This window comes from Engystomops pustulosus, chromosome 1, assembly GCF_040894005.1.
Source record: "Engystomops pustulosus chromosome 1, aEngPut4.maternal, whole genome shotgun sequence".
NCBI lineage: Eukaryota > Metazoa > Chordata > Amphibia > Anura > Leptodactylidae > Engystomops > Engystomops pustulosus.
The window spans coordinates 135,681,988-135,709,361 of record NC_092411.1 but is presented as its reverse complement, the minus strand read 5'-3'; the positions used below and the strand labels follow the sequence as shown (position 1 = coordinate 135,709,361).

The 27,374-nt window shown below is 40.0% G+C and overlaps 1 protein-coding gene across 1 annotated transcript; it reads right to left on the bottom strand.

Annotated features, from left to right (window-relative positions):
* Window positions 1-14,032: 14,032 nt before the first annotated feature.
* LOC140088201 (prostaglandin reductase 1-like) lies at window positions 14,033-26,076 on the bottom strand. The gene is made up of 10 exons (XM_072126535.1): window positions 25,939-26,076; window positions 23,791-23,904; window positions 23,269-23,314; window positions 21,163-21,222; window positions 20,888-21,055; window positions 20,482-20,599; window positions 20,141-20,296; window positions 19,298-19,403; window positions 17,594-17,718; window positions 14,033-14,223 (listed from the first exon to the last, which is right to left on the bottom strand). Exons 2-10 carry the CDS (start codon window positions 23,894-23,896, stop codon window positions 14,113-14,115), a joined length of 996 nt encoding a protein of 331 aa, XP_071982636.1. The 5' UTR covers window positions 23,897-23,904; window positions 25,939-26,076; the 3' UTR covers window positions 14,033-14,112.
* Window positions 26,077-27,374: the final 1,298 nt, after the last annotated feature.

Genomic DNA, 27,374 nt, shown 5'->3' with positions numbered 1-27,374 from the left:
GTATAAATGCAATAAGTGGTGGCAGCGGGTCTGGTGCTGGAGCTGTATGAGGTGTGATTTAGGCTCAATTTGTGTCCTGAGTGAAAGGTGAGCGCAAGTTTGAGTAGGCTAAATTAACCTGTACAGTTGCACCCCACGTCACGTGACGAGGCGGCGGCGTCCTCGCCGTGACACTGATCATTGTTATTTGGGCCCTACCTAGATTCTACTTTTAAAATTTCCATATTTATAAGCTGAGCACTGTATTTGCTTTTTAATACAAAAAGTATTGTCCACAATTAGTAAAACTAAATATTTTAAAAGCCAAAATGATATAAAAATGATAAAACCATAAGGCCATTTATTAAATGAGGTGCCTTAACGTGAGGTACATTTTTTTTTCTTTGATTTAGAATGTAAAAGGGTATTTGTCTTTACTACAGACACAAAATCCATTTACGTAGGCATATTCAGTCCACAAAATACAGACCAGACATCTGCATCACAGAGACTGATATGCAGTAGACCAAGACTTGAGGTTATATGTCAGAAAGAAAAAGGAATTTCCAGCCTTCAATTGTTAGAAAAATATAAAAACTTCACTTTATTTAGACATGATAAAAACTAGAGATATACTTCTACGCGTTTCGAGCCATTTTTCTGGCTCTTAGTCATGATTCATTGAGGTTCTAAACATTCCTTTCCACACTGTGCTTTCCACACAGATAACAAATAAATAAAATTAACAATAAATTATTATATAAATAAGTTATCTTTGTATTTTGGACAAGTCATAGTATCACATAACACAATCAGGTGCAGGCATATGGTACATATTATATGTGTATATATTGTTAGGGTGGTCTCCATAGGACCAATCTGTATATTGCAGCCATAACAGCTGGTATAGGGTCCGTAGTGTCCTGGGACCCAACCAGCCATCCTGAAACACAAAGAATTGACATCTTCCACAGCACAAGCGGTGGTCGGCGCAGAGAAGAAATACTGGCAGAGGGGGATGCAGGAGAGCAGGACTATGTCAAGCCATCTAATTCCTCCATGTGCTTGGCAGCTACTGTGCTGCTTTCTCATATGTGGCCTTCTGCCGCCGGTAATGAGAAGGTGACAGTAGGAGGTGAAGATGAGAAGACTGCTGGACTATAAGTATCTATACTGTATGTATGGTGTGTATTTTAGTGTACATGATGTGTATACGCACGGGGGTGTGGGAGAGTCTCTTGAGGCTAAAGTCAGTGGAATCCCTGAACGACCGCGGGGGATGATGGTACTAGCCCCAACTTGGGAACGGAGTCTAAGTGGACCCCTGGTCTTCACCAGAGCCCGCCGCAAAGCAGGATGGTCTTGCTGCAGCGGGGAGCCACCAGGTCGCTTCAGGGGTGCGACCAGGCCCATGGTGGCAATCAAGGTAGGGACACAGGGAAGGCAGGACCTTGGGTAGGCAAAACCTTGGGTAGGCAGGACCTCTGGATGGCAGGACCTCTGGATAGCAGGACCTAAGGATGGCAGGACCTCTGGATGGCCACCGAGATACAGAACTGCCACAGGAACACAGTATCTCCACAGAAACACAGGACCGCCACAGGAACACGGGAATGCCACAGGAACACAGGACCACCAAAGGAACACAGGACCGCCACAGGAATACAGGACCACCACAGGATCACAGGACCGCCACAGGATCACAGGAATGCCACAGGAACACAGGAATGCCACAGGAACACAGTAAACACAAAGGTGTCAGAAAACGCACACGAACATGGAAGCATCGGGAAACGCTCAGGAAACAAAGATGGCTTTCTCTTAAGTGGAAGGACTTGAAGATCCGGCAGGGGATGCTGGGAGCCGCCGGATTATATAGCAGAGCCGGGAATGCCAGTGCCAAATAAGAGGACGCTGGCACTTTAAATTCTTGGAGAGTTGATGTGCGCGCAACCCTGGCAGCGTGAGCGTGTGGCATAGTCGGAGGAAGCGTGCGGCCTGGACAGAACCACAGCCTGGAGAGGTAAGTACGGGCCGGGGATGGGGCAGCACATATCGGGGCATGGGTGTACCCGCGATCCGCAACATGGATCGTAGGGGCACCCGTGACAAAGGGCCGGGGCTGCACAACAGAGAGGAACACGGGTGCACCCGTGATCCGAGACATGGATCGCGGGATCACCCATGACAGTATATAGTGTATGTATTTGTACTTATGCTGTCTATATAGTATATATACATGTACATATATATATATATATATATATATATATATTAGTATATGTATGTAAATATATGATTCATAAACATTGAATGGACTTGTAAATTATGTTAATATACTGTATGTATGTGTATATATGATGTGTATATGCTGTATGATGTTTATAGGGTAACTTTTATGTATATGCATGGTGTATATATACTGTATATGAGTGTATATGATGTATGTATACTGTATGTGCATGTACATGTGGTGCATATACTGTATGCATGTGTATAGAAACGTGTGTGAGTTTATAAAAAAATATTTTTATGTTTAATGGGAAGGGGGACCCCATGCAGAAGTAGGCTATGGGTCCTATCGTCTCCTAGTTACACCAATGCTTTTATGCAAACATAGGTAGGGCGTATCAGTATAACAAGTTCTAGTTATTTCTTTATAAGGTTATGAACAGTCTCTTTGGATAATAGTTTAAATACTTCTAACGTATCTAATGTTGTTGCTTTACTTGGAAAGCTTCCTAATTAAACAATAAGCAAGAACTCTACTGCGTATATTGTGTTATTATAATTTTTGGATTTGATAAATCCTATCAATATGATTGTATCGAATGACATATGTATAATGGCTTGAGCCTTCAATAAGTGTTCAATAAGAGTTGTATGTTTTGCTACACATATGAATATGACATGACTATGAGAGGCCATAAAAAAGGACATATTACAATCCACTACTGCATCCCTGTAATACAAGTTTGCTTGTTAGTAAAAGTGGCTTACTGGCTAATGCTGGCTTGCAATGTATTGTGGAACTGTACTGTCCTAGATCCCTCAGATGCTAGGGGTCATAAATCTGGTAGAAGAGGTTAAGAGGCACTATTACCCAATCTACTCTTCTGTTACTTTTGCTGATTACAGGCTCTTTAATCAATTTTCAATTTTCTGCGACAATGTCTAGAGATCGTACTTGAGAATAATTACTTCACTAACATATACCATCAGATTCTAGGGACGGCAATGGGGACCCGTGTGGCCCCCTCCATCGCTAACCTTTTTATCAGGGCTTTCGAAGAAATACACATACAAAGTAGTATGAACCCGTTCCACAAATACATCTTCCTTTACAGACGTTATATTGAAGATTTGTTCCTCCTGTGGACCGGCCCCAGAGAGGAAATCGATAGATTTCACGAACACCTAAATAACAATGACTGGGGTATCAATTTTACACTAGAAACCAACAACCTCAGCATCACCTATCTTGATATTGAAATCTATCATGACAAAGAAACTTTCAAAACAAAAACCCATTTCAAAAAAGTAGACTCGAGCAGCTACTTAGAATATTCAAGTTCACATTACAAAAAATGGATAAATAATGTCCCATTTTCCCAATACAAAAGGATTAGAACTGTACTGACACTGAGTCCTTCAACGAACAAGCTGAGACCATACGAAACCATTTTAAAGTAAAGGGGTATCCTAATCACCTCCTAAAAAAAGCATATCAAAAGGCGAAACCGCTCAGCCAGAGCGAATGTATCACTACCAAAGCCAATACCGTACCGGAAGAACACCAGCTATCAAATGCAAATTTCATCACAAAATATAATGATAAATCTCAAGAGATCAGGGATGCCGTTCAAAAACATTGGCATATTCTCACCAACGACACATACTTACGAGACCTTTTACCCAAGCATCCCAAAATCACATATAGGAGAGCAGCCACTATTAAAAATCTGTTGGCTCCTAGCGTCATAAGACAACATAAAAAGCCACTACATCCCAACAAAACAAAAAAGGGATGTATCTTAAAATGTGGTAAAAAAAGGTGCCTCTGCTGTGTATCTATGAAAACGGGTTCTTCATTTATTTGTAATTCAACCAAGGAAACATTTACTATCCCGCTAAATATGTCTTGTGAAACAAAATATGTCATTTATATTATTGAATGCCAGATATGTCACCTCCAGTATGTCGGACGTACTGTCCAAGCTTTACGCACCCGTCTTAATAAACACAGGGAAAATGTAAAAAAGAAATATCTGCTACACGGTGTATCCAAGCACTGCAGTATATTTCACCCCCAGGTTAAATTTCCCTTATCCATTATGCCCATAGACCATATACCTAACACAGCGCCCAATCGCTTTCAATTACTGTGTAGGCGCGAGGTATATTGGATATATACGTTAAACACCCTTGTCCCTAATGGCCTCAATGAAGCCAATGAGACGATCCAATGAAAACATGCATCTAAACTCTTTTACCTTCTCACACTCAGCTACTTATTCCGATCCATTCTAGCCTTTTTGTCCTATTCCGGCTTCCGTAGTTGTAGTTTCTCATGTCCCATGCCAGCTTCCGTAGTTGTAGTATCCCACGTCCTAAGCAGGGATCTGTACCTGTAGTTTTTTCTGCTTCCAGCAGCTTTTCATTGCCCACAAAACCAAGTCTATCTTAATGCTCTGTATGTATAATAATATTATGAGTTCACAATGAATTTTTGTCTCTAAATATGTTTATTAACTCTAAAATGAAGTTGTATGTTATTTTATCATCTGTATTGTTCATCTCAAGCTTATGTAACTATGCTAATTACCGGATACTGTCATTTACCAATGAGATGACACCGGTTTATTTAAATAGTCTCTCACTTCCAATGTATATGTATGAACCAGAAGAAGCGCTCGGCTCGAGCGCGAAACGTGTTGTTCGGAACTAATTTTATAGACTTTTATTTATTTATTTATTTATTTATTATTGTGTACCTATTTTATAAAATTAAAAGATCTTGAAAATACCAATTGGGTCGTCCTAGCGCCATTCAAACGCTCAACATCGCTACATACATCCATAGGATTCATCATTCAAATGACCTTTATAAAGAGAAACTATTGAGCAGCATTATTCAATATACAGTACACAGCAAGGCTTTTAGTTTTAAATCTTAGACACTCAGCTTGGAATAGTGTATGAAAATATTTCAGGGACATTGGCAATGAACAATTGTTGCCACACTACCTGAACTCAGAGTCATTAGTGCTGAGTGATATCGATTCTTTTGTTACTGCTGTTGAGTTATGGCTTTGTACAAATATAGATAATTCTGATGCTAATGTGGTCATATTGCAGTCCAAAGTACATGTATGTAGAAGTTAGGATTAATAACTAGTAAACCTCCATAAAGTCATACATAGGGTGGTCCCATGAACAAAGTCACTTTTCCAAAGATTGTAATCTGGAGAGGGTATCAAGAATGTATATTGCTTGGGGTTGTCCAAAGGTAAAAACCATGGCTTATTTTTTTTCTAAAAACAACACCACACCTGGCATGAATATTATTTTATAGTATTTTTATATTTTGTTTCCTTTTCCTGGTCTGCACTGATAGAACTGAATGAAAGAGAACACCATACAGACCTGATTTAAAAGGGCCAACAGTCAATCATAACATATACTAAAGTCTCAAGTCACAACAAAGTACTAAAGTATCTTAAAAAATAAGTACAACTGGCCATTCAATATAGAGACATTCCATAGTTCTCATGATGGAGATACCAATAATAAGAGCCCCACCAATCAAATTTTAGTCCTGATTTTATTAATTTTTTTAACCTTTTTAATCAAACCAAATCATTTTGATATCTAGAGCAAAATAGATTTAAGAGTCAATAATAAAGCGGTAAATAAGAGATGTTATTTATGTTATAAGTGATGTTATCAGATCAGGAAGGGTATAGGACACCTCATACATTAATCAATTTATTACTGAAATATTTTTATTAGTTTATAGTTTTATAATCTAAGCTTTTATAATCGCTTGCGGTAAGAGTATCTTTTAAATGCTCAAACCACATAGGTTATCCCTAGTTTCTTTACCCACTTTCTGATCGATATGGTGTGAATTCATTTTATGGACTAAGAAAAATAGAAGGAATCTTTTCAAGACAGTGGACTTTCTTTTGCTAGATTTGACTTTGTTTAATGTATACCCCGCCAGTCCAACTACAGATTCCCTGCAGCAGAAGAATTCCTATAGATGGCTAATTCGGTGTAAGGGTCTTCCCCCTAAGGATCAAATCCCCTGTGCCGCTTACCAGGGGATCCGATCCTCTTCAGGTCTGCCAAGTGCCCCAGAGCTGCCCAATCTCTTCTGCAGTCAGATCCCTTCTGGGTCTGACTGTAAACTATCTGCTTATGCGTCAGCATGCTCGGACAGTTTACACTGCACTACAATTCATTAGTATTGTAGTGAAGTGTCTTAGACTTGAAACAGCGATTAGAGGAATGCTGGTTTAAAGGAAACCTACCACCACAAATCTACCTATAAAGGTAGATTGGGTGGTAGGTGGATCAATGGGACGTGAGGATAGCCCTTTTAAGGGCTAATCCTCACGTTCCCACACTTTTTTGATAACTTTTATTACACATATATTCAAATTTACTTATGCGGCTACTGGGGCGTGGAGTAGCCGCATCTGAGGTTACACGAGGCCGCTACTCCACGCCCCGGTAGCCACTTTACCCCTCCTACTCACCCATCCTACTCCGCGTAGCTGCGCGCCCTCGTCCGGCGATCCTGCCGTCTGCGCATGCGCAGAAGAGCAGGCCCGCGACTGTTTCGGAGCAGTGACCGCGCAGGCGCGGGCCTGCTCTTCTGCGCATGCGCAGACGGCAGGATCGCCGGACGAGGGCGCGCAGCTACGCGGAGCTGCGCGCCGAAGATGGGTGAGTAGGAGGGGTAAAGTGGCTACCGGGGCGTGGAGTAGCCGCCGCGTGTAACCTCAGATGCGGCTACTCCACGCCCCAGTAGCCGCATAAGTAAATTTGAATATATGTGTAATAAAAGTTATCAAAAAAGTGTGGGGACGTGAGGATTAGCCCTTAAAAGGGCTATCCTCATGTCCCATTGATCCACCTACCACCCAATCTACCAATATAAGTAGATTTGTGGTGGTAGGTGCCCTTTAAGGCCAAGTTGGTGAGAAGTAAATAAAGAAAAAAAAATAAGTTTAAAACATTAAAATAAACAAAGCAATAAATTAAATATAAGCCCCTAAAATAACACATTCCCATAAAAACACTTAATAAAGTATGAAAACCCCAAATACAGAAAAAACACATATTTGGTATTGCTACATCCCTAACAATCTGTATATTAAAACAGAATTGTTATTGGACCCTCAAGGTGAATGCTGTAAAAAAAAAACTAAGCCCTTAACCTGATTTGTCAGCCAAAAATAAAAAAGTTATGCCTCTTAAATTAACAAGATGTTATCCAAATTAGTTTTTATTCAGTAAAATTGGGGGGGGGGGTATTAAAAATCCATATACCATAGGTATTTTCTTGAACATGAGGACCCATAGAATAAAAATAACATTATATATTATGGTATGGTGAATGGCTAAAAAAAAGGCTAGAAGTTTTGTGCCTCAACCCTTCCCTCATGCACTTTAGCTTCCTACCTTATACTGCCGGTATAAGGTGAGGATACTATTTTTTTTTTTTTATAAACCCTTTGTTTTCCTTTTTTGTCTTTCAGATCCATGCCAATTTAGATCCAATTCATGGATTCAGTGAACTACTAGTTGACCAGGAATTATTTTTAATAAAATGGGTAGCCAGGTTGTTTAAGGGATATACTATCTATTGAGGGTTATGGCTGTATATACTGTTTATGAAGGGGGGGTGTATATACAATCTAGGTGGGGGTGCTGACTGTATATATTATCTTTGGGGGGATGCCGGCTTTAAATACTATTCTATGGGGTTGCAGGTTGTATATACTATGTATGGGGATGATGACTGTATATACTATCTATAGGGGGTGTTGGCTGTATATACTATCTATTGGGGTGCTGGCTGTATATACTATCTGTAGGGGGTTTCTGTATATAGTATTTATGGTGTTTTTGGCTGTATATAATGTCTAAGGGGGTGCTGACTCTATATACTATCTATGGAGGGTGCTGGCTGTATATACTATGTATGGGGGATACTGAATTATATACTATCTATGGAGAGGTTTGTCTGTATGCACTGTCTATAGGGGCTTGCTGGCTTTATATACTAGCTATGTGGAGGGTCTGGCAGTATATACTATTTATGTGGGTTCTTCTGGCTGTATATACAATCTAGGTGGGGGTGCTGACTGTATATATTATCTATGGGGGGATGCCGGCTTTAAATACTATTCTATGGGGTTGCAGGTTGTATATACTATGTATGGGGATGATGACTGTATATACTATCTATAGGGGGTGTTGGCTGTATATACTATCTATTGGGGTGCTGGCTGTATATACTATCTGTAGGGGGTTTCTGTATATATTATTTATGGTGTTTTTGGCTGTATATAATGTCTAAGGGGGTGCTGACTCTATATACTATCTATGGAGGGTGCTGGCTGTATATACTATGTATGGGGGATACTGGATTATATACTATCTATGGAGAGGGTTGTCTGTATGCACTGTCTATAGGGGCTTGCTGGCTTTATATACTAGCTATGTGGAGGGTCTGGCAGTATATACTATTTATGTGGGTTCTTCTGGCTGTATATACTATATATTGGGGAGGTACTAGAAGTATATATTATATATGGGGTTCTGGCTCTATATAGTATCTATGGGGGATGCTGCCTGTATATAATATCTATGGGGGGTCCGGCTGTCCCCAAGCCCAAAAAGGTTAGCCACAGTGGGGGATGTTGTCCATAGAAAGGCTGATGCTGGCAAAGGAGGCAAAGGTATATATATTTAGTATAGAATTCTTCTTTTCCATCCCCCTGACCTGAGGTCACCTCCTTTTCCATACATTGGTGGAACTTGATGCACCTGTCTTTATCTACTATACTCTGTAAAAAGCCTTAGTGTTATACTAAAACTACACTGTAATGCAGCGTGACTGACCTAAAAAAAAAACCTTTGTGTTTATCAACAGTCCTGTGTGAACTTTAGACAGCAGTACACACATCATGAGTTTTGCTGCTTCACATGACAAAATTATATTTCTTGCCTCTAGCCTTATACCTGACTGTTTATACCACCCCTCCCTCATATGCCCTATTACTGCACATGGTATCAGCTTTGTAACCTGAAGTCTTCATATATAGGTTTACTCATATCATTACTCACAAATATCCTTAAAAGATTAAATTGTTTTGTTCAATATGAAATGTTAAAGCAAAATATTAAAACTAAGCATATAAAGTTGTGCATTCATTCATATATGTAAATACAGTATATAAATGAAGAATCCAAAAAATGTTGTACACATGCATTTCTTGCTTCAATAAATACTGAATTAAATTTTTTTTTTATCTGAAGAATTTTTTCAGACATTGTAATCATTACACAGTAAATTGTTATTTTATGAATCTGCTACAGGCACCTATTTATAGCATTACCAATTTACACCAAGCACAGTTCATCCTATTTAGCCTATAACCTGAACCTATGATGCTACACATATGCAAGCAGGACACCCACCAGGACACCCAAGAAATGTCACATGATGCATAGGGGCCATTTACACATCACTCAAATAATGGAACAAGTAACACACACACATATTGGACACACAGGGGCAGATTTTCTCATAAAACATCACACAAAACAGTGTTGGGCTCTGGAGACAGGTGTGGCCCTACACTGTGGTGGGATCTGCAAGTTCACCAGCCTGGCTTTTATAATAACAAGTGGTTTAGGGATCCAGGGAAGTATAGGTTGAAGATTTCTGTCAACCCTTTGGTGTGACACTCTCCTCCTTCTTATGCTCTTGATCTACAGTATTGCCTGACATTGCCACACCAAGGGACAACGTTTTGAACTGGCTTTGTATTGAGGTCCTGTGCTGGGCTGAGCTAAGAGGGTGCACAACCCAGCACAGTCAGGTAAAGAAAAGTGGCAAGAATACAATGACAAGTGCAAAAGTGTGAACAATAACAATTACAAAAAAAGTTATAAACCCCTTAATCCCCCTTTTCTAGATGCATTAGAACTCGGGGAAACTCCTCTAAACTTCTTTTCCGCCTTCCTACACTCTATTAGGAATCCCATCAGCATGCTGGAGATGTGGAGATGCGGAGGGTTCCCTGTTTCACATGTGGTGGACAGCCAAATTATTAAATTATTTTGGAATAAAGTTGTATCAGAAATAAATGAGACCTGCTCAGTCTGTCTCCAAAAGACCCCTGGTCGTTGCTACTATGGCAACCATCTAGCACCTTTAGACCAAAAAAGCATGATCTGACCACACTCCTGATGGCAGCTAAACTGTTGATACCAAAGATCTGGAGACAATCACTGCTTCCAACAATCTCTCAATGGAGCTAAGGTTCACAATTATTTATAGACTTGACGAACTAGTTTATTGGAGTCAAGGGACCAGGTGTAGATTTCTGAAGCTTTGGGACAAATAGATAGTGCACACTAAAAAAGAAACTGAAGGTAGTTTGCAAAATTCAGAAGTAGTATAGCGCTTAATACCACCTCTTTGTCTGATTATCACTCACCCCTCCACCACCCATTCTTTGACCCCCCCCCCCCCCAATGTGGTTCCTGAGTTTCCAAAATCTGTCATCCTCCTATTGTATATTATAACATAATGGTCTCATCGAGAGCATAGTTTTAAAATATTAACTCCAATATATCGGACGCAAGTGCTTCCTGCTACTCTGACGTCTCGTGACAGGGTGACGAGTGTTAGGGGCAAGTGGGGATTACAAGTCAACGCCCACCCACTGACAACACAGGACCAATTTAGACTGCCCAGTTACAGTGATCTCTTTCATGACAGATCGTGTCATGTCTGATCTGACACACACGTGTCTCTGCATGCGGCACATTGTCTTTTTTTTGTGACTTTTGTTGGCACTATTCAAGTGCACCTCGGTTTGTACCTTTTGCAGTGTGCCTCATGTATCTTAACTTTCCACATGTTCAATGCGACATTTCACTTTTTTGCGACTTTTAGGTGCAAATCTGCATCTGGTCCATGGCAGGTGCAAAGGAAGTTTTTTTTTTTCATGGACCCAATTTTAACATGTAAATTGGAATTATTTCACATGCTTTAACTGTTTAACATTTTGCACAGTAACCTCTTTCGTCAAAATTCTTAAATTTTTGCATTTTTTTTATTGATTACTTCTAAGGGCGCGTTCACACGTTGCGTTTTGGTTGCGTTTTCATTGCGTTTGAAACGCATATACAACAGCTGATGTGAGGTAATTTGCCTAATTACATTACCGTTTACGTTTGTTAATGCAATGTTAACGCATGCGTTTTGTAAACGGAAATGTTAACAGCAATGTAGTTAGGCAAATCACCTCTCCACAGCTGTTGTATATGCGTTTCAAACGCAATGAAAACGCAGGTCAAAACGCAACGTGTGAACGCGCCCTAAGGGTGAGGTCACACACAATGCATTTTGAAACTAATTACAACAGCTGAGGGGAGGTGATTTGCCTTATTTCATTACTGTTAACATTTGTGTTTACAAAACGCAATATAAATGCCACGTTAACGCATGTGTTAACATTGTGTTTACTATGCGTTTTGTAAATTTAAATGTAAAAAGTAATGAAATAAGGCAAATCACCTCTCTTCAGCTGCTGTAATTAGTTTCAAAATGCATTAAAGGACACCTGTCATCAGGTCTTTGTCACTTGTCCTGTCACTACTACCTGTTGGAGCAGCTCACAAGGATCCCGTCCCAGCCTTTATCTAGTTATTTCATACATTAATCATTGTAAAATCATCTATTCTTTATCATGTAAATGAGGCTGGTCACATGGTCAGAGGCAGTGATGTCACCCCTGTTCCCCCTCCCCTCTCCTCCCCCTGCTCATGTCTGTGTGTAATGTATAGTAAAGTATGGCTAGTGTGTACTGTATCTGCTGACATGCTGCATCCTCCTAATATACAGGTGAGAGACACAGACATCAGCTACACATGAATCTGACATGTTCTGCTGTAACATGGCTGCCTGGAGCTGTTGTATCTCTCCTATACACACACACATGCACACACAGGCTGCAGGGGGTGTGGCCACCAGCACCAGCAAGCACATCATTATACAGCCTCACATCATTATACAGGCTGTCAGTCATGCACTGGGGGTGTGGCTGTGCCTCCCACTCATGAATAGAGTGGACAGCTTGAATATGCTAATGCTTCATTGGACATTTCACAGGTCGTTTGCATACAGCTTTAGGACCTCATTGCTTAGGTTTACAGGCATGTAGAGGGACAATGAAGGGATAGAGGCAATGCTCTCTAATGGCAGTTTATGAAAATATATTTAGTTTAGGGGGGTTATTTTGCATGACGGGTTCTCTTTAAAAATGAAACATGTTCAATCCCAAATTAACAATAGTGTCCACTCCTGCATATAACCCCCTCACATGGCTTGTATCCTTTCCTGTATATAACCCCCTCACATGGCATGTCTCCTCTCCTGTATATAACCCCCTCACATGGCTTGTATCCTTTCCTGTATATAACCCCCTCACATGGCTTGTATCCTCTCCTGTATATAACCCCCTCACATGACTTGTGTCCTCTCCTGTATATAACCCCCTCACATGGCTTGTATCCTCTCCTGTATATAATCCCCTCACATGGCTTGTGTCCACTCCTGTATATAACCCCCTCATGTAGCTTGTGTCCACTCCTGTATATAAACCCCTCACGTGGCTTGTATCCTCTCCTGTATATAACCCCCTCACATGACTTGTGTCCTCTCCTGTATATAACCCCCTCACATGGCTTGTGTCCACTCCTGTATATAACCCCTCACATGGCTTGTATCCACTCCTGTATATAACCCCTCACATGGCTTGTATCCTCTCCTGTATATAACCCCCTCACATGGCTGGTGTTCTCTCCTGTATATAACCCCCTCACATGACTTGTGTCCTCTCCTGTATATAACCCCCTCACATGGCTTGTATCCTCTCCTGTATATAACCCCCTCACATGGCTTGTATCCTCTCCTGTATATAACCCCCTCACATGGCTTGTATCCTCTCCTGTATATAACCCCCTCACATGGATTGTGTCCTCACCTGTATATAACCCCCTCACGTGGCTTGTATCCTCTCCTGTATATAACCGTCTTACGTGACTTGTGTCCATGTGGATTTGAAACATCTGCAACAAAAGTCTCAAAAAGAAGCCAAAATTTGCACCTGCCAGGATAGGAAAACTGAACATGTATCACAAGTAAAAAGACAGGATCATACATTAGGGGAAAAACTAGCCGCAAAAACTCTCTAAAATTCACCTCAGAGAGACCAAACTATGATACATGTGCCCCAATAACAATCATTTGGCCTAGATCACAAATATGTGTGGTGGATAAGTTGCAATGCTAGTGAGGCATATTGGAAATGATAACACGGAAAGGCCAAAGTCATAACCAACGTCTTATAATATGAAGCACTGGACAAACCTGAAAGAGTAGCAGTTATTCAATAACAGGAGCCATAATCATTTCATCCAAGCCAACTCTGTACAGGACTGTATTTGGTGGCGTGCCCCTGCATTGATTGTTTGTTTATGTATATAACTTGCCTGCCATGTCTTTTATTTACTATGCCGCATACAAAATAATAAACAGAGTTTAAACAAAGAAAAAATACTATCACTCTTTATGAACTATTCCTACCTGACCTTTAACATAAACCTTGTAAACACTTTGTTGTTGAGATCTTATGCAAAGCTTCCTGTATTAATTATGGTACATTGATAAAATTGCTATCTTGTTGCATTTAACATCCTGTCACTTTTGTCTTATAGAAAATAGCAAGAATCGAAAATGACAGATATTTAAAAGATGTGGTTTATTTCATAGAGTCAGGCAATACATGAGTCAGTTGATTACTGAAATATTTGTCCTGTAATCTAAGCTTTTATAATTGCTTTCCCTGTGTTCTCTCCGTTGAGCATTCCAATAAATCCAGCCGGCATGTTCTCAAAGCCATTGGTGATGTGTTCATGATATTTCACCTTACCCTATTATAAAACATAACAAGTTTAGGCATCATATAAATAGTTATAATATACTACTTCAAACGTCAAATACCCAAGAAGAACAAAAAAAGAGGAAAAGAAGATAAGGCTACAAATGTAACTAGTGAAAAAAGTCATATTTATTACAAATGGAAATAATAAAATATATTTATAAAATAAGTGCATCACAGGACGAGACACGCAATGTACGCCAGGTCCTGAATAAGCAAAATATAAAGAAAGTTGTATAAATAATGAAGTACAAAGTCAGAAGAGCCAACATAATATGGCCAGAAGCAGCACAATACAAAAACCAGTATACATGTAAATGCTGAAATAGCAATGATGTAAAAAATGTATGAATGCTATAAACAGATATAGGCCAAAAGTCACAGAAACACAAAACGACCAGTGATAAACAAATAAATGCCAAAAGGTGGCAAAGATAGAGTTAAAGTGACAGAAAAGGGGACAAATGATTACCTGGCGTGCATTGTGTGTTTTGTCCTGTGATGCACTTTTTTTATACATATATTTTATTAGTTCCATTAATAATAAAGATTACTTTTTTTTCACTAGTTACATTTGTAGCCTTGTCTTCTTTTTCCTCTTTTTTTGTTCTTCTTTTTATGTTATCTCTTAAAGAGGCTTTTTTTGGCTTTTCTGGTATATATTATTGTCACATGACCTAGAATATGTATTAATGTGTGACTTATTGTTTTTTAGCTTATGTACGGTACTTCAAACCTCTACTAGGAGGCCAGACCTTGACAATTAAAAAAGTAGGGCTAAGTTCACACCAACACTAGGGGTGTCCGTTAGTCTTTTCCATTATCCCTTCTCATGTTCTATCTTTCCCCGTTCATATGGCAGTGGTTATGGCCACTCCCTGGCCAGTGGTTATATTCTGTATTTTACTTATGTGTATATTATATACATAGGACACTGGACCAAAAATTAAGTTCAATTGTCCATGTTTAAAGGGCACCTACCACCCCGATTCTACCTATAAAGGTAGAAGGGGTGGTAGGTGGATGAATGGGACGTGAGGATAGCCCTTTTGTGGGCTAATCCTCACGTCCCGGCTATCTTTTAGAAAACTTTATTGCAGGCACATGAGGCTACAAGTCGCGGCTACTCCATGCCCCAGTAGCCACATCACTCCGCCTACCATTTAATCTTTGGCGCGCAGCTCCTCGTAGCTGCACACCCTCGTCCAAGTACTCCGGCATCTGCAGCCTTCTGCGCATGCACAGTAGCTCCGTCCACGGAGGCGGAGTAACGTAGCTACTGGGGCGTGGAGTAGCCGCTACTAGTAGCCTCATGTCCGCGTACTCCACGCCCCAGTAGCCGCATAAAAAAATTTACATATGCCTGCAATAAATTTTTCGAAAAGATAGCCGGGACGTGAGGATTAGCCCAAAAAAGGGCTATTCTCACGTCCCATTCATCCACCTACCACCCCTTCTACCTTTATAGGTAGAATCGAGGTGGTAGGTTCCTTTTGAACTCCATGAATGAAAGAAAATCTACCACCAAATTTAAGCATGATAAACGAGGGGCTACTTGCTCATAGATCCAGTGACTGTGGCAATCTTCTTATAATTGTTATAAATGACTTGCTTCGTTCTAGAATCAACTTTGAAATTTATGGTACTGAGCTTGAAGGGCTTTGGGGGTATTGTCAGAGACCATTAGTGCTGCAGATTTACAGGCTGTTACAATGAACAGAACATGTCTCACCCAATTTTGCAGCAGCAGGAAGTGCAGGTGGTTGGGAGGCTTGCTCTGCTCATTGTAACAGTCTGGTAACACCCCCCATACCCCTTCAGGCTCATTAGCATAAGTATATACAGTACAGACAAAAGTTTGGACACACTTTCTTATTCAAAGGGTTTTCTGTTTTCATGACTATAAAAATTGTAGATTCACACTGATGGCATCAAAATTATGAATTAACACATGTGGAATTATATACTTAACAAAAAAGTGTGAAACAACTGAAAATATGTCTTATATTCTAGGTTCTTCAAAGTAGCCACCTTTTGCTTTGATTACTGCTTTGCACACTCTTGGTAATCTCTTGATGAGCTTCAAGAGGTAGTCACCAGAAAAGGTTTTCACATTACAGGTGTTCCTTGTCAGGTGTAATAAACGGGAATTATTGCCTTATAAATGGGGTTAGGACCATCAGTTGTGTTGTGCAGAAGTCAGGTGGATAAATAGACTGTTATAATTTGTATTATGGCTAGAAAAAAGTAGCTAAGTAAATAAAAATAAGAGGCCATCATACTTTAAGAAATGAAGATCAGTCAGTCCGAAAATGTTGGAAAACTTTGAAAGTGTCCCCAAGTGTAGATACAAAAACCATTAAGGGCTATAAAGAAACTGGCACACATGAGGACCACCCCAGGAAAGGAAAACCAAGAGTCACCAGGATACTACCACACAGAGTTTTAGCCGCAGACACATCTCTACAACAACTGTTAGGAGGAGACTGTGTGCAGCAGCGTTCATGGTAAAATACCTGCTAGGAAACCACTGTTAAGGACAGGCAATAAACCTGCTCTTTGGACTGATGAGTCAAAATTGGAGATCTTTGGTTCCAACCACCGTGGCTTTGTGCAATGCAGAGAAGGTAACCAAATAGACTTTACATGACTGGTTCCCACTGTGAAGTATGGAGGATGAGGTGTGATGGTGCGGAGGTGCTTTTCTGGTGACACTGTTGGGGATACTAACATCGTTACCACAGCATATTGCAGGAGTAATCTATTTTATCTGGTTTGCACTTAGTTGGACCATCATTTATTTTTCAACAGGGCAACGACCCCAACACAGGTAGTGTAGAGTGATGGGGTGCTACGCCAGATGACCTGGAATCCACAGTCACCAGAACTGAACCCAATCGAGTTGGGGTGAGCTGGACCGCAGAGTGAAGGCAAAAGGGCCAACAAATGCTAAGCATCTCTGGGAACTCCTTCAAGACATACCTCTTGAAGCTCATCAAGAGAATGCCAAGAATGTGCAAGGCAGTAATCAAAGCAAGAGGTGGCTACTTTGAAGAACATATTTTCAATTGTTTCACACTTTTATGTTCAGTTTATAATTTCAAATGTTCCACATAGTTTTAATGCCTTCAGTGTGAATCTACAATTTTTATAGTAGAATTTTTCTGAAAATACAGAAAACTCTTTGAATGAAAAGGTGTGTCCAAACTTTTGGTCTGTACTGTATGTTGATTTTAGACAGAAGGATTCCATGGGTAACAAATATAAGATTACCACAGTCACAGTACCTGGATCTATGAGTAAGTGTCCTTGGTTTATCATGATGGATTTTGGTGGTCGATTTCCTCTAAGGCTATTTGTACCTCTAGTATCCACTCCAAGAGCTGCTTCTGTGCTTCTTCATAGATGGGCTTATCTTCATAGCGGAATATAAGAAACCCTTCCATGCGCAGTTGTTTAAATAGAAGAAGCGGCTGAATATAAGGTCCTAGAGGTAAATTATTACAGTTACTTTCTGGAAATAAGATGTGACTAAAATGTAAGCATTTTAATTGGGTCTGATTGATGTCCCCACCAATCAGCTACATGCAGTGGTTCCAGAGTGGCACTTCTTTCTGCTTTCTGCTTCCTTTATGTATCAGATTGGAGGAGGAGCAGACATTGCCAACACACCCATAGACAACTAATGTACTATCCTATGCATGGGTCTCTACTCCTTTGTGATTTCATATTAACCCCTTGTTTGGCATCTTTTAACACTGTGCAGGTGACAGATTCCAGAGGCAGAACCCATCTAATGGAGTCAGTGGAGTGCATTATTTTGTTTTTACTATTGGCTTTCATCACAAGAACCCCCTTTCTATGTACTGAACCACCAGCAATATACATGGTAACAGAATATGGCTCTCCAGATTAAAGCAATGTACTTATACTACAGCAATAACCCAAAAAGAAGCAAAACCAGTCATTGGATTTTACATAGCCTAAAAGGGCGTAAGATCCAACAGTGTCCTAAGTTGCCTCATATTGTATACACATGAGAATAATTTTTATATTCAGGTTTGTCATCTGTTTAACTGCAGCTGAAAAACTTGTAGCAAATAACAATGGAAGTATACATGGACCTTCTAGACATACCCTTTGTTTAATAGTAAAATTAACTTTTTGGGATCATGTTGCAAATCCTAACAATAATTATTTCACTCTCTCAATTGCCAGAAAATACAAGAATAGGTTATTGATCAATAAAAGTAAAACTGACCTCCCCTTGTGGCATTGCTTCCTGCTCCGATGCCATCTGCTAAAAGCCAACTTTGTTAATGTATAAATGTTATTGCGATTAGGTTGGAAATTGCAATTGAGGGAACAGAGTGAAAGCATTATGTGTTATGTAACATTATCCATTACATGACCCCAGTACATTCACTTTAATAATTGTGAAGGTTTGTCTGCAGTTTCACATTAACCTTGCAAGGGCAGTACAGCTGATAATGTCTGCAGGAAACAAAAGTATGGGGGAGATTAAAGGGGTTATCCGGGTTTAAAAATTTTTTTATGGCCGGGCTGGGGAGGGATAGTTAAACATAATAAACATGGACTTACCTCCTCAGGCGCCGCCGATGTCCCGCCCCGCCGTCACTTCGGGAGCTTCCGGTCCGCGTTGTGGACGGCTCCTCCCATCCGTCCCTATCTCTCAGCGTTGTAAGCGCTGGGAGATGGTGCGCATGGGAGCTTCCGGCCGGCCGGAAGCTCCCTGTGCGCCCTTGTACTGAAACCGGCGCACGAAGAAGACGGGCCGCGGCGCGGGACATCGGCAGCACCGGAGGAGGTAAGTACATGTTTATTATGTTTAAATAGCCCTCCCTAGCTCGGCCATAAAAAATTTTTAAACCCGGATAACCCCTTTAAGTCATATGTTAAGCCATTGTCCTTTCAACTTCCAGACATCCTTGCCAGAGAAGGGGAAAATTGGATCAGTATTTCTGAATACATATCAAGACATAGTACTGAGAGTTCTTTTACATAACATTAAAAATAAGCAGCTTATTGTTAAAAACTAGAGTCACCTGTTTGAGGAATGGTATCATTGTACATTGAGATGCATCCGCAAACTGCTATTCTGCCAAAGTCTTTCATTTGCTGATGGGCTGCATCCGCAAATTTTCCACCAACCTGTGGAATGACATTGAGAAATAATAGTTGTGGTAATAATATAGCATAGTAGTAACAGTAAATAATCAATTAAAAATAACAACGAATATATTTAATGTACAGTAAACTCACAAGTATGTAGGACCATACACTATACAATGTCTATGCTCCAGACAAAGCTGCATACAGTATATTACAGGCAGTCCCCGGCTTACGTACAGGATAGGTTCTGTAGGTTTGTTCTTAAGTCGAATTTGTGGGTAAGTCGGAACTGTATATTGTAACCACAGCCAGAATTTTTTTGGTCTCTTTGACAATTGGATTTTAAACATTTTGGATTGCCATAAGAACCAGGATTAACAATAACGCTTAGTTGCAGACACCTTTAATAACTGTTATAGATGTTTATTGTAGCCTGAGGCTAAAGTACAGTAAAGAGACATTAAGAGGTCTGTTTTTAACTAGGGGGTCATCTGTAAGTCAGGTGTTCTTAAGGAGGGGACCACCTGTACATAGACACAGCTCCATATATCAGCTATGCTTTGCACCTTTTAAGTTTTAGGATTGAGCTACAATATGCTGAATCAAAACTAGCCACCATGAAATTAATAGGAGTGTCCTTGGTAAATGACCAGGCCACCGGTGATTGGACACCTATTGGCTATTATGTAGTTGGCATATACTATATACATATTCTATATACTATATATACTGTATACTATACTAATGTGTCTGTTCAATATTAGTTTTTAACTTACATGCTCAAAATAGCAGTCATAACCTTCCGGAGATGCCTTCTTCAGAGCTTCTTCCAAAGAGCCCACCGTCTTGTAGTTAAAAGCTTCATCAAACCCAATGCCCTTTAAGTATGCAACTTTATCATCAGACCCAGCCGATCCAACTACTTTACAGCCCTGGCGATAAGTGTTTATACATTATATTTTAGGTTTATACAACATTATTTTTCACAAATAGGAAGTCAATGTACAATACATGATCATACAGTACCAGGATGACAACCCCTACATTCATATTCCATCTAAACATGTACTGTATGTAGAATAGTGTACACCATCTGTGTGCATATAATGTAACATACCTTAATTTTAGCAATTTGGCCAACTATTGTGCCAACAGCCCCAGCAGCAGAGTTCACAAGCAACACCTCCCCAGGTTTTGGATCACAGATTTGCTTTAATCCAATATATGCTGTTACTCTGTTCAGAGAAAGAATTTTAACTGGATTACATAGGCAAAAATGTAACCCTTATCCAAAAACTTGTGCCCCTGGATTTCTCTTTGCTGCTATGAGCACCTGTTTATAATTGGTATTTTACACGGTTGTGTTTTATCCCTTCCCTTACTTGTGAAATCTCCCTAGTAGAAATCTCTGCTTTTGTATATTGAAAGGATGGCCTTTATGGCTTTTGTTAAATCTGTTCAACATATAGGAGACATATTAGGGATGAGAGCATAAGGCACATTGATGAATTATTCAGGCTTACCCAGGCATGCCAACAGCTCCAAGTGCCAGCGATCTTGGGAGTGATTCAGGCCAATTTGATGGTAAAGCACGGAGTTTCTTGCCATCTGATATGAAATGTGTGGTCCAGCCAGACTGTGCAACATAATAATCGCCAACAGTAAAGGACGGATTTTTACTTTCTGTTACCCTACATAAAGAAATATAAGTGTATATTTGTGTTGAAGTTTTTGTTAAATGTACAGTGTTCATATACGGAGTACACATAGCAAAAAAAATGGTTGAAAAGGATCTTACCTGGCAACTTGAGTTCCCATCATGACATCACCTTCTTTCAATGCTGTCTTGCTATATGGTCTGAAAAGTGGAAGTTAGTTTAAGTACTATAAATGCCTTCTCTTCATAGCAAAACAATAACCATGGTCTCTCACCTCTTGCACAAAAGTAACCTACCAACCCTCCTGAGATGTCAGTTTTAAGAAAGACTACTATTCTCCATAAATTATTCTGCACTCAACACTCAACACTGTTTTGCCATATATGGAATGTATATACACTCACTGGCCACTTTATTAGGTACACCATGCTAGTAACGGGTTGGACCCCCTTTTGCCTTCAGAACTGCCTCAATTCTTCGTGGCATAGATTCAACAAGGTGCTGGAAGCATTTCTCAGAGATTTTGGTCCATATTGACATGATGGCATCACACAGTTGCCGCAGACTTGTCGGCTGCACATCCATGATGCGAATCTCCCGTTCCACCACATCCCAAAGATGCTCTATTGGATTGAGATCTGGTGACTGTGGAGGCCATTTGAGTACAGCGAACTCATTGTCATCAGATGTTGGGTAACAAAACACATTGAGCGTACCGCTCACTCACGTGAACCTTGAAGAGCCGCAGGAAACACTTGTGTAGTCCGGTGCACGAATCCACAGTGGGCTTGTCGGAACGCCCCGGTGTAATCAAAAAACAAAGGAAGGTAGGGGTCGGCACTCCAGGCTTTCTAAAACATGAATCTTCTTTATTCAAAATCCATTAAAATATAAGAAGTGATCATAGTGCATAGTCCATAGACCTACGCGTTTCGAATACTAACATTAGTTCTTACTCATGAGTAAGAACTAATGTTAATGTTCGAAACGCGTTGTTCAAAGTTCAGAGATGCTCTTCTGCCTACCTTGGTTGTAACGGGTGGCGATTTGAGTCACTGTTGCCTTTCTATCAGCTCGAACCAGTCTGCCCATTCTCCTCTGACCTCTGGCATCAACAAGGCATTTCCGCCCACAGAACTGCCGCTCACTGGATGTTTTTTCTTTTTCGGACCATTCTCTGTAAACCCTAGAGATGGTTGTGCGTGAAAATCCCAGTAGATCAGCAGTTTCTGAAATACTCAGACCAGCCCTTCTGGCACCAACAACCATGCCACGTTCAAAGGCACTCAAATCACCTTTCTTCCCCATACTGATGCTCGGTTTGAACTGCAGGAGATTGTCTTGACCATGTCTACATGCCTAAATGCACTGAGTTGCCGCCATGTGATTGGCTGATTAGAAATTAAGTGTTAACAAGCAGTTGGACAGGTGTACCTAATAAAGTGGCCGGTGAGTGTATAAATGCACAACATAGTGTTTCCATTATTTAATGGGTGTGTCTCAGCCTGTCAGCTCTGATTGGACAATTACAATATTTGAATGGACACACCGCAAATAATAAACACCCACTTGTCAATTTCAGACACTTCTAGAAGTAATTTCTAAAAGACTGTATCAACATAATATTACCTATGATTTTATCTGGTCATTAAAGGAAATCTACCACTTTTCTTAGTAGATCCAGATGTAGATTCCCAATGTCTTCCTCACCCTTACATCTTTTATCTTGTATCTATCGGTTTTTATACTTTGTGTTGATATGCAAATTACTTGCAGAGGCTACTTGGGGCATGAAGTACACTGTAGCCTCTGTGAGTATCCTTGCAGATTCGCCTCCTTGCACAGCCCACACAGGCACAGGCCCACACTGCGCAAGCACAGAAGCTCCTGGTCTCCTACCGGCTTTACTGAGCCGTGATGCATAGGGGACGCACCGTGCTTGTGCAAGCCGTGCAGACACATTCTCAGGCAGCATGGCCATGCAAGGAGGCAGATCTGCAGGGCGACTTGGGGCATAAAGTAGTCTTAGTCCCAGGAGCTCAAATGGGGCTACTGCATGCCCCTAATAGCCTCAGCAGGTAATTTGCATATCAGTACAATTTAGTTAGGCCAGTTTACAAGATACAATAAAAACTGTAGATGTGTAAGGCAAACATCGGGAATCTACCTCTGGATCTACTAAGAAAAGTAGATTCCAGACAGTAGATTTCCTTTAAGGTATATATTGTGCACATCTCATTTCTTACCTCATGTATGGATCTACACTCCAGAACACGGACTCCAGCAATACCTCTGCAAGTGAAGAATTACTTAATTATCAATAAACATACTAGGACCTTGTAAAGCTGCAGTAATTAAATATGTTTTGAGTATGTAATATTTGATTTTATATTGTAGAGATCCTAGAAATGAAAGCTGAACTCTAAATTCTATAGTATAGTTACTATAGACAATGGGAGAGTCTGACAGTTCATGTACATAAGGCATATTCTATTTACAGTAGAGGCTGTGGCTCTTCACATTTCTAGACAATTACTAGTGGTCTTTTTAAGTATAGGTTATGGAGCACATATAAATATATGTTAACACATTAGTTTGTTGACATTTTCTCTACAAGCAACTCCATATTGCTCCATATGAGTTTTGTACTGTGTAGTGTCTTATTTTATTTGTATATGTCCCCCATGATTTGTCTATATAAAGATTATTATTATTATTATTATTATTATTATTATTACATACTGTGTGTTTTAATAAAGGTACATTACCTCCATCTTCAAGTGGTGGCAACTCCTTTTCAATAAGTTTGAAGTCCTCCAATTTAGGAACACCATCGAAGTGTTTCACCATAGTCCATGATTTTGATACAACCATTTTAGACACTGTACAGGCAACAGATAGAGAAGACCTGGTGAATCAGGGTTAATAATGGCTGCACCTCCTTCTGATTACCTTTAATACTCAAGGATCTTATAAAAAAATGTTTAGTTAAAATGCAAGTCCCTTTAATAACAGGTTTCACCTTATCTGCTGGGTGTGTACAGCTGTAAAAACTGGCCGACACAACCAGGTCATGATTTAGAAATTAATCCAAATTATAGCAATAGCAATGTGCATTAGACACAGAAATTTTATTTGGTAAAACTTCTTCAAAGGTTTTTGTGGGACTTTTGCAGATTAGGTGGGCCCCATTACTGGCCATACATAGCCGGCATAGTTTTTATCATGTATATGGTAGCTATATGTGTCCCACAAACCCATTGGCTGGGGTTCATAGCTCGGAATTGCTGTAGAATCTCCACAGCGATTCCAACTGTGACCGTACCAAAACAGGTGGTTTCCACTTCAGTTTAAAATTTTTCTGCATTGTAAAGTAAAATTCTGTTAACCTGGACTATATTCGCATGAAGCAATTTAGGGTTCATGCGAATATACGGCCTTCTATTCTTGAGATTGTTGGGGTACTAGCAGTACTGGGAAAAGAACATAAGTATCTTGGGCCATACCAGAGTATACCCTGGGGATGAACTTCCCAGGCCATACCAAACCCCGGGGTGTAAAATAGCCTAGGTCAAATGATATCCCTCCAGGCCCTAAAGTTATCATTTCATTTTTGCCACATTTATAAGTTAAGGTTTCAAGATTTTATGACATTGATTATAGTTCTGGTTATACAAGTAATACCAATCCAATGGAGAACTTTATCATGGCTTGTGCGCCAGTTCCCTTTTTTTCCCCAATGCCACTCAAGTGGGCCTGGTTGACACATTTATTATAGCCTGTGCAGTGATTATAGCACAATTCTACACCAAATAGGACCTTGACTAGAATTAATTCAGGCCGGGACCTCTTAGTATATTGGGTACATCCTGCTTCAGTGGGACTGGAGGAAGATGTGCCCAGTCATGATGAATTCCTCCTATATGTTTGAAGTTTTAAAACTAATTGTATGTAATGTAGTCAGGCACTAGGCTTCTTGCATAAACAAAATGTAAATGAAATGTGACTGTGGCAGAAGCCTTTTAATTGCATTTCAAAACCCAATAAAAACCCCACATGTAAAAGTGAGCCCTGTCTACACATGCGCAGTAACTTCTTCGTCTTTTTGACCATGAGCTGAGTAACTGCATATGCATTGGCATGGCGGAATAGCTGAAGAGCATTGCTGGGACGCACATGGCTGTAACCCCCAGCACTCGGCCAAGGCTATTCCACGCCCCAGTAGCCTTTGAAGTTAATCTGCATAAAGAATAGATTAAGTTTTAAGTTAGTTTGATATGGTTAAAAGTTTAGGTAAAAGCAGTGTAGGAATTAGTAGACAGAAAGGATTCTACCATTAGGATACCTCATTTAGTGTATTTCTGATGGTAGGTTTCCTTTTAAGTTTAGTTATGCATTAAGCTTTTTCATGAATGCATGTGAAAAACGGAAAAAACAAAGACACAAAGCACAAATATGTATATAAAACAATAGATTAACCAAACGAGCCTTAAAGGTTAAATTCAACTACAATAATATCAATTAGGTTCTGGGGTGCACACATATCTCACCATATAATATTTATCAAGAGGAACAGAATTACAGCAGCTCCTCTGAGATCGGATAAGCATAATCTTTTTGTTCAAAAGGTGACATCAGACCTGCACTAAATTTACTATATTATGTCACTGAAATTATGCATGCGCTGTACATATACCTGCAATCCCCCAATATCCATCCACCACATGCCTATTGTGACCAGGACCTTGCCTAAGGTGTTGTGTAGTTTTCATTACTTTCTACCTAATGTGATTATCCAAACAGACATGAAAAGATGAGTTTCCATCATGCAGTTATATCAAACAGGATGCTCCAAGATTATCAGAAAGTACCAGGAGATTAGTAGTTGGTTAAGACCCAAATACTGGGTGATTTACCTTTCCAGAACGACTTCAGGAGGATTACAGTTTTTTCCTTTATTGACTAGTCTGTGTTTCCGTGTGTACAATCCTTTTACTTGGTCTTGTCTCCCCTCCCCCTCCTATTCTATCATCTCACTGTTTTGAACACTGGTGGAACCAAGAAAAGAATGTGGGGTGGAGGGACAGAGAAAAGATTTTCTTCAAAACATAACTTAACTCTTTGTGTCACAGGAAAAACATGGTTATTTTTGATCATTGATGTGAAAATAACATGGCATTAAGAAATATTTAACTTCTATTTGATTATATGAGAGAATTGTTCAAAGCTGACAGGCAGTAGCACTGGCTTTGAACGTGAACATTGTAACATTTGGCACACCTTGTTCTAAGGAACATACTCCTATAAAAAGCCTAAGGAAATAATTATGTATAATCATAGAGAAACAAATTGTATTCTGTTGAGAACAGTTTTATGAAATAAATCATCAGCTATCCAGCACTGGCTCCACCAGTGCATGAGGATGGAGGCAGATGGTTCTGTTCATGATTCACTTACTGCAGCTTAGTTCCCATTCACTTCAAATACCATCTAAGCCCTAAGTGTATTTGTGCCATGTTCTGTATTATAGCAACTATAAGGTTTCCTTGTTTATTATTTTATAGGATACAGTCACATCCAGGGTGGATTAAAGGTGGTGGAGACCCCAGGGCAAAAACAGGTGAGGGCCCTTTCCACATTTTTTTCAATAAAATAAATAATGTTCCCGTCAAATAATAATGCTTCTCCAGATAAAAGAAGAAGAGTAAGAATTTACATTTATATTTATATTTCAAACTTCCTAATTACCTAGTGTTTAGCCCAAGGCAATCCGGGGGAACAGTTATGACTTACTTGCTTTGCACAGTGGCACGTAGGACTGACTAGACTCCAGGCTTCCATGCGAGTAATATGCTGCTCATTATTCAGACATAATTTTTTTTGGGGGGGGGGGGATGGGCAGAGTGATTTGTGATCAAACATACCCATTCTATCCTATTTGCTAAAAAACACAATCACACTGCTGGCTAGGAATATATCCTGCTTTATTCTGCTCACTGAATTAACTACAACCAGATAAAAAAATACTGACACTAATACCAATACTTGATGACATTCTCACTGGCTAACAACCAGAAGGCAATGGCTCACTGACTCCACACATGCTGATGCTAACTCACACACAACTATGGAACTCTGTTCCATCAGAGACTTAATTATTTATTCTCCCTGGCCATGGCTTATCTGCTGCCAGATTCACCAGATGTCTCCTGCTCCCTGCAGTACAGCTCTCATACTGCGCCCATAAAAACATGACAGTCACTTACACTATAAGGTCAACTGGATAACAATGCTAATAAATAATATATTCCTTTCACATCACAACCACAATATGTAATAAAATATATTCTAG

Coding starts and splice junctions, on each gene's coding strand:
- LOC140088201 (XM_072126535.1), bottom strand. CDS start 23,896: ATGGTTGTATCAAAATCATGGACTATGGTGAAACACTTCGATGGTGTT. Junction 20,600..20,887: donor GGAGCTGTTGGCATGCCTGG/GTAAGCCTGAAT, acceptor TTCTCTGAACAG/AGTAACAGCATATATTGGAT. Junction 14,224..17,593: donor TCTTGGAGTGGATACTAGAG/GTACAAATAGCC, acceptor GTTTTATAATAG/GGTAAGGTGAAATATCATGA.